An 8,909-nucleotide genomic window follows, 5' to 3' on the forward strand; every position below is an offset into this window, starting at 1 on the left:
TGAATAGCTCAGTATCTGCTAGAGAGAACAAGTTTTCAGTAGAATTGGCTCAATCCGTTACAGATTGCGTTGATGTGGATCACCTGTGATCATATGATGTTAATTGTTGGTGAATTTTTAATCGAATAAATAAAATGCACATTCAAAGGTTTATTTTATTTCTTTATTGAGTATCATCAAGCAAACAGATCAACCGTACCGTAAATGGCAGTAACATTAAATTTCAAACCCAAACGTTTTCATGTCTTGGCCCAAACCAATGCTTGGGTCAAATATGGCACCGTGAAGATACCCACATTTTGCAAAAATTTTCTCGCAATCATAATTTTTAAAATGTTTCAAAGCTTCACATATGGTAATAGTCAAATCTTTAGAGCTAATCTCAACATATGTTTTCTTTAAGTGTTTTTTGAGATATCCAAACACGTACTCTATAGGATTATAGAATGGAGCATACGCTGGCAGAAAGATCACAATAATTCCTAATGATCGTAGGTACTCTATTATTGCTTTGTGGCAGTGGATACGGGCTCCATCCATAACCCATACACTATATTGCCCAGGATGTCGTTTAACTGTTCCGCTTAATGCAAACGAACGCACGCAATCAAAAAAATTTGTGTCGGGTAAATGTCCCCTCGGTGGAGAACGTTTCAAGCACACCGTTGCTCCCCAAGAAACTCAGCATAGAACATCTGGGCTTCCTAACGAACTCCCCACGGTATATAAGACGATAACCTACCGGTGCGTATCCTTTATTTCGGAGCAGTCCACGATTGTCAAAGGATATTTCATCCAAGAACACCAGGCAATGAATGTCCCAAGCTATAATGGTCATGTCGGATTGAAACCGGTAGATATCTTGTTGGCGTAGTTGCATTGCCCGTCTTTCCAACACCTTCCACGTATAACCTTTTGAGTGAAGGATTCGACTGATGGATGCGGAACTTATTGACTTATGGAAAGTCCGTTCAAACCGTTCCTTAGCTTCAAGTAAGTACAAGATGGGACAATCTTTATACAAGTTCACTATCCAAGATCTCTCCTTCGGACCAAATTGAAGGTAGACCTTTGCTCTTTCCTTTCGTCCAAAATATTTCTTTTCGTCGTAAAGACGAATCCACTTCGAAATTGTTGAATGATGCTTTGCGTAGATTTTGGCCAATGTATTCATCTTGATGCCTAAGTAGAAATATCCGTAGAGGCAATGGTAAACAGTGTTTACGGAAGCATGACGATGAAGAACGTTTTCGCGAATATTAGCCATATCAAATCGAGCCGGAACCAAGGTCGAATCTAAACGTTGACAAAACGTAAATCAGTATTTTTAACACATAAACATTGTTTCATAATAACCTACCGTTTTCCAATTTAAATGTAAAATCAATTCTAAGCAACTCTTAAACATTGAAAAAAAAAATCAATTCATCTCACGGCGATCTGTTGACATGAATGACAATAACAAGGGAGAACAAGAAGAGAAGCAAAAAGTCAAATATGACAATCGGTGACAGCGCTTATTTTACGAGTATCTTTGGTGCGCGTTACCGCCGTCGCTGCATGCGGATTTATTATAAGCGCCGCAATATATATATATATATATATATATATATATATATATATATATATATATATATATATATATATATATATATATATATATATATTGCGGCGCTTATAATAAATCCGCATGCAGCGACGGCGGTAACGCGCACCAAAGATACTCGTAAAATAAGCGCTGTCACCGATTGTCATATTTGACTTTTTGCTTCTCTTCTTGTTCTCCCTTGTTATTGTCATTCATGTCAACAGATCGCCGTGAGATGAATTGATTTTTTTTTCAATGTTTAAGAGTTGCTTAGAATTGATTTTACATTTAAATTGGAAAACGGTAGGTTATTATGAAACAATGTTTATGTGTTAAAAATACTGATTTACGTTTTGTCAACGTTTAGATTCGACCTTGGTTCCGGCTCGATTTGATATGGCTAATATTCGCGAAAACGTTCTTCATCGTCATGCTTCCGTAAACACTGTTTACCATTGCCTCTACGGATATTTCTACTTAGGCATCAAGATGAATACATTGGCCAAAATCTACGCAAAGCATCATTCAACAATTTCGAAGTGGATTCGTCTTTACGACGAAAAGAAATATTTTGGACGAAAGGAAAGAGCAAAGGTCTACCTTCAATTTGGTCCGAAGGAGAGATCTTGGATAGTGAACTTGTATAAAGATTGTCCCATCTTGTACTTACTTGAAGCTAAGGAACGGTTTGAACGGACTTTCCATAAGTCAATAAGTTCCGCATCCATCAGTCGAATCCTTCACTCAAAAGGTTATACGTGGAAGGTGTTGGAAAGACGGGCAATGCAACTACGCCAACAAGATATCTACCGGTTTCAATCCGACATGACCATTATAGCTTGGGACATTCATTGCCTGGTGTTCTTGGATGAAATATCCTTTGACAATCGTGGACTGCTCCGAAATAAAGGATACGCACCGGTAGGTTATCGTCTTATATACCGTGGGGAGTTCGTTAGGAAGCCCAGATGTTCTATGCTGAGTTTCTTGGGGAGCAACGGTGTGCTTGAAACGTTCTCCACCGAGGGGACATTTACCCGACACAATTTTTTTTGATTGCGTGCGTTCGTTTGCATTAAGCGGAACAGTTAAACGACATCCTGGGCAATATAGTGTATGGGTTATGGATGGAGCCCGTATCCACTGCCACAAAGCAATAATAGAGTACCTACGATCATTAGGAATTATTGTGATCTTTCTGCCAGCGTATGCTCCATTCTATAATCCTATAGAGTACGTGTTTGGATATCTCAAAAAATACTTAAAGAAAACATATGTTGAGATTAGCTCTAAAGATTTGACTATTACCATATGTGAAGCTTTGAAACATTTTAAAAATTATGATTGCGAGAAAATTTTTGCAAAATGTGGGTATCTTCACGGTGCCATATTTGACCCAAGCATTGGTTTGGGCCAAGACATGAAAACGTTTGGGTTTGAAATTTAATGTTACTGCCATTTACGGTACGGTTGATCTGTTTGCTTGATGATACTCAATAAAGAAATAAAATAAACCTTTGAATGTGCATTTTATTTATTCGATTAAAAATTCACCAACAATTAACATCATATGATCACAGGTGATCCACATCAACGCAATCTGTAACGGATTGAGCCAATTCTACTGAAAACTTGTTCTCTCTAGCAGATACTGAGCTATTCATAGCAGTAAGCATTGTATCATATTCATTTTGTTTTTCCTCAAGCATTGTAATTCGTTGGCCCATCACGGATGCTATGTTCATCAATTGACGATGATCGTCTTTTAGGTCTTGCAAGACCCTCACATATGCTTTGTTTACAGTGGATGCTACTTGAAAATCCAATCTCGCCTTTTCCAAAAGGACGTCACTGTGGACAGGAACTGTACTGAAAAGTCCAATGATATGCTGTGGTGGAGTCTGACTCATCAGATCATCTCGCATTGTCAACGGTTTGCTGCAAATCCAGTTAGCCCAACATCCCCAATTCACATCGTCGGCACTCAAATATTTGCCATGCCGTTTTTTCAAGTCTTCCTTTACATCATTCAGAGATCCAACCGATTCTGCACCTGCCCGGTCCACTGTTTTCGAACGTAGGAGTTGGCTTTCGACTTGATTCCACTTGTGAAGCGTTGATACAACATTGGAATATTTGTATAAAATTACTGACACATCCTTCGTCAGCCACGTCTGAAGCGTATGTCCGTCTACCAAGGAGGGAATGATGCTTCGCTTGCTGATTTTGTTGTGAAAGATCATAAATTTGTCACGGTCATCAAACGTGGGTGGATCCTCCCATTTGAGATCTCCTGACTCATCGGACGCATCCGGGAAAACAACACCACGATAAATAAACTTCAAACAAAATTGCCAAACTTTGCTCATAACGTCTTCTACACAACTTCCGGATACCATAATGTCTCCACAGCGTTCGAATGACTTCTGGTTTTTGAAATTCTTCTCGAATACAGTACCTTTGAACCGATACTGGTTGTCATTCTCCTTGGATCCGTGTAGTAGCTCGTCTAGCTCAGAATGAAAAGTATGATCTCGTATTTGTTTCTTGGATTTACCTGTCTTCCGCTACAATTGAACGAAACCCTTTCAATATCAATTGGTCAGAAAAGTAAAAAAAAATATTCTTACTCGCTTTGTTGAATGGCAAGCTCCTGGTCCGGACAGTGGGTCTGCTTGCGAATCATCATTACTTGGCTTTGCTGAATGAGAAGTTCCTGATTCGGAAAGAGGGTCTGCATGCGATTCATCATTGCTTGTCCTTTCGAGAGAGCTTTGATCTTGAGCTTCGTCAAAATATTCCACATCATAATCAATGGAATTATCATTGAACTGATACTCATCAGGATCCGGGGCATCCGGAGTTGGGTTCTTGGAGTCACTTTTGTCAGGGAAAGTTGTATCTGAAAATGCATTGTTTGGAATTGTATATTTCATTTTTCGTTCTATATTATTGTTGTCCTTTACCTTCAGAGATTGAGCTCAAAGACGAGACCTCAGTATCTAAGCCACCGCCTTCGGATCCATCCATCCTACGACGCTTACGACGGACTTTTTTCATTTCCGTTGTACAAAAAGAAGCAAACCTTGAAACAAACTCTTTTCAGCAACCGAAATGTGTTGATCGAAAAGTAAATTAAAACTAGCCTGCATTGACCAGGGGGAGTGTAGAAAAAAATCGTTTTCAGTGAGTATTTTTCTCCTTTCCTGACGGTTTGTTTACACTTTGAGTCAAAGTTCGACCACCTTCCTACAACAGAATGTAAACATCTGAATCAAATTTTTAGATTACACGGATGGCGAGAGTTGTGCAATTTTGACAGCCGTAAAGGGCCCCTGGATTTGACTGTGGTGACTAGGAGTCACTTAATAAATTGGCAGTATGACCATATTTTTCAGTGGAAAAAGAGCGTTTTAATGTATCTGTAAAAATTAGTGACTTGAGTAGTTATTGCGCTTATATTTTGACAGCTTCCTCTGATGTTGGAAGATAATCGCCTTTTGCTGATATTTCTTGCAAGCTACAATACATTGTGTACATATTTGTGCGCAAACGCGGCGCAAGGGTTGTTTATTTTATTTATTTTTATTTTGTTTTGCTGGCCTTAACCTTCGCTGAAGCTCGCGACTTGGTTTGCACTAAAAGAAAATAATACTTGCGACTTACATTTATTGTCACCTTCTTCTTGGCTCGCTGTTGCGTACATCTCGTAGGTGTCGCTTCCCATATCTCTTGGTTATCCATCTTGCGATGTTCCTCTCGGCTTGCCATAGGTGTGGTGGACTGGCCAGTTTTCAGTTTCCGTTCCTTCCTGTAACGCTTCCCGTATCTGCTGGCTGTACAGCTTCCATTGTCACCAATTAATCGCCTTCTCCGATCGATTATATTCACTGATTGATTACATCTGCTTTCTGTAAAGCTTCCTTTGTCACCGATTAATCGCCTTCTCCGATCGATTTTATTCACTGATTGATTACATGCTATGTTGGAGAGCGGGTTACACTTAGCGATGCTGTTGTTAGATAACACTACTGTGCTGAGGGTTGTCACTTGATGATTCTGGCATGTCTCTCACTGTTGTTCGATTGTGAATTTTTCGATTGTCTCACTCGGGTAACACCATTTCACCAACCATGCCTTTTTAGAAAAGTTTTTCAATTGTCTCACACGGGTAACACCATTTCACCAATAATGTTTTTTTTTGAAAAGTTTTTCAATTGTCTCACACGGGTAACACCATTTCATTTTTTTTTTTTTGGAGAGAAAAATCTCAACACATCCACACATCTGCGTGGTCAATTTCATATTTTGCCAACATGGGCCACAAACAGTGATTCTTGATTTGCGCTAAATCTTTTACTTTTTCTTCTTCACTTATCGGCTCCATCGATTATGTTTGTACCGAAAAAATTATTGATTTGCACTCAACTTCTCGCTTTTTCTTCTTCACTTATCGGCTCCATCGATTATGTTTGCACCGGGCAAAAAAGCATAACTTGTTAACACTTTCACCGATTTTTGTATCTATTTTTGTCACGGTCGCCAACATTGTTTCATAATAACCTACCGTTTTCCAATTTAAATGTAAAATCAATTCTAAGCAACTCTTAAACATTGAAAAAAAAAATCAATTCATCTCACGGCGATCTGTTGACATGAATGACAATAACAAGGGAGAACAAGAAGAGAAGCAAAAAGTCAAATATGACAATCGGTGACAGCGCTTATTTTACGAGTATCTTTGGTGCGCGTTACCGCCGTCGCTGCATGCGGATTTATTATAAGCGCCGCAATATATATATATATATATATATATATATATATATATATATATATATATATATATATATATATATATATATATATATATATATATATATATAAGTAAAATGGGCAAAATTAAAAGAACGAAAGGCAATAGCTCGAGCGCATTGTACCGAGTAGTTCAATATTATTATTCCGTCCTCACAGGTCCACTCTTCTAGACAGAGATGAGACGAGAGACGAAGAGATTCAAGCGTTTTGACGTCGATTACATTCAAGTCTAATTAAATTTCTATTTTTAACAATTTCCAAGCTTACAAGAATATAATAACCAATAACAGATAGCAAAAATGTTGAAGAAATAATCAAAAGAAAACCATGATTCCGCAATTGGTGGACACACAGGTATCAACAGATTATGTCGAAAATTTTAAAAGCTTCTCACAACCAGTTAATGAATAATTTCAATTCCTATGCTATTGGCGAAAATTAAAGATAAATGTAATGAAAATCAAATGTCATATCTATTATATATTATGTCAATATGAATCGTTATAATATTCATACAAATATAAAAATAATAAAGAAAGAAAAAGAAGTATTATTATTGCACGAATACTCAATAATACATTATAACCGAAATACCTTTATAACAATAATTCAATATATGGAAATATAAACATTATAAACAACTAACACTAGAAATAAGATTTTACTGTAAAGATTTTTGGTTTGGAATTCTTTAAAAATGACTTCGCGTAGCTGCATCATTTTTCTCTCAGGGGGAAGGTGTAGCATACGCATGAATCATCCGACGATCATTTATGACTTTATGACTTAGTTGGACTTTTACACCCATATAATTTTGGAACGAAATCAGTTCATTTCCTAGACATGTGCTTACTAACATTATTCTGTTTCAATCGACATACTGATTAAGGCGGAACAATGACTGTGAGTCATGTTGATTATTTTTCAATCATAATAAGTAAAGCTGACGCATAATTGCAGCGCAGCGCGCGACACATACTTTACGACCATACGCGAGCGTAATAAACTGACCCACTTTACGACCGTGCGCGTATACTCGATGTAAACATAACAAACACGCGCCGAGCAAACCAAACTTCTATGTTTATGTTTATGTTCATTTCTTTTACTAACTTAGAATAAGGAAACGGAAATGTAAGAAATCATAAAAACCTTGTGAGTCGAATAAAGAGTGTGCAGTAGTGCAGTCGAACGGTAGAGTTCAGAACGAAGACGGAACGTGTTGTTCTTACCGATGACAAAGTCCGTTGGCGGGACCGATGCCTTCAGATCCGCCGCTTGGCGACCGTTCAGATCCGCCACTTGGCGACCGTTCAGTTCCGCCACTGTAGTTTCGAGGTCTCGCGAGGGTTTCGTGATCACAAAGATCAACGGAATTTTTATCTGCAGTTGCTACGCACCTCCCAGATGGACGATGGACGAGAGTTCCACTATATGCTGGATGTCCTTACCGAGGAGCTCGCCGAACGAAAACCAGTCGTTATAGGAGGGGATTTCAATGCTTGGGCAGTATATTGGGGAAGCAGATGCACCAACGCGAGAGGGACTTCTTTACTAGAAGCTCTGGCCAAGCTGGATGTTACCCTGTGCAACGAGGGTACCCTAGTACCTTCCGTCGAAATGGCCGAGAGTCCATCATCGACTTGACTTTCTGCAGTCCGTCGTTAATGACAAAAATGAGATGGATGGTATGCGAAGGATACACCCACAGTGATCATCAAGCCATCCGTTATACCATTGGCCAACGGAACTCTGTGGCAGTACGGATAACTAGGACATGCCCGCGCAGGTGGAAGACAAAAACCTTCGACAAGGACCTTTTCATCGAAGCACTACGCGTGGAGAGCGGCGTCTCGTACATGAACGCGGATGAACTGACGGAAACGCTAACCAAAGCATGCGATATAACAATGCCAAGAAGAAGGGAACCCAGGTATAAGCGACCTCCAGCCTACTGGTGGAGTGAGACACTTGGCGTGCTTCGGGCCAACTGCCTTAGCGCCAGAAGACGCTTCCAACGGTCAAGCATAGACACCAGAGAAGAGCGGAGAGTGGAATTCAGATAGGCTAGATCCACTCTTAAACGGGCGAGTAAGCGGAGCAAATCTAATTGATTCAGGGAGTTATGTCGGGACGTGGACGTCAATCCATGGGGCAATGCCTACCGAGTGGTGATGTCGAAGCTCAGGGGCCCAACGACACCCTCCGAAATGTGTCCCGAAAAATTAAAAATTTTCGTGGAAGGGTTATTTCCACAGCACGACCCAACGACCTGGCCACCCACGCCATATGGGGAGGATGAGGATAACATCGAACGCAGGGAGGTATCGAACGACGAGCTAGTTGCAGCTATGAAACGCCTCAAAACGAAGAAAGCGCCGGCCTAGATGGAATCCCCAATATAGCCTTAAAAGCGGCAGTCCCAGCATTCCCTGATATGTTCAGGACAGCAATGCAGAAGTGTCTAGACGAATGCTACTTTCCGGATCGATGGAAGGTACAAAAG

General features: G+C 39.7%; 1 protein-coding gene and 2 pseudogenes across 1 annotated transcript; 1 reads left to right on the forward strand and 2 right to left on the reverse strand.

Moving 5' to 3' along the window:
* Positions 1-216: 216 nt before the first annotated feature.
* Positions 217-1,440, reverse strand: LOC129766389 (uncharacterized; annotated as a pseudogene).
* Positions 1,441-1,984: 544 nt separating this feature from the next.
* Positions 1,985-3,035, forward strand: LOC129766390 (uncharacterized; annotated as a pseudogene).
* Positions 3,036-3,162: 127 nt separating this feature from the next.
* Positions 3,163-4,618, reverse strand: LOC129766391 (uncharacterized). The gene is made up of 3 exons (XM_055766916.1): positions 4,555-4,618; positions 4,219-4,490; positions 3,163-4,155 (listed from the first exon to the last, which is right to left on the reverse strand). The coding sequence occupies exons 1-3, from the start codon at positions 4,616-4,618 to the stop codon at positions 3,163-3,165; spliced, it is 1,329 nt and encodes a 442-aa protein (XP_055622891.1).
* Positions 4,619-8,909: the final 4,291 nt, after the last annotated feature.

This window comes from Toxorhynchites rutilus, chromosome 2 (genome assembly GCF_029784135.1).
Source record: "Toxorhynchites rutilus septentrionalis strain SRP chromosome 2, ASM2978413v1, whole genome shotgun sequence".
Classification (NCBI taxonomy): Eukaryota; Metazoa; Arthropoda; class Insecta; order Diptera; family Culicidae; genus Toxorhynchites; species Toxorhynchites rutilus.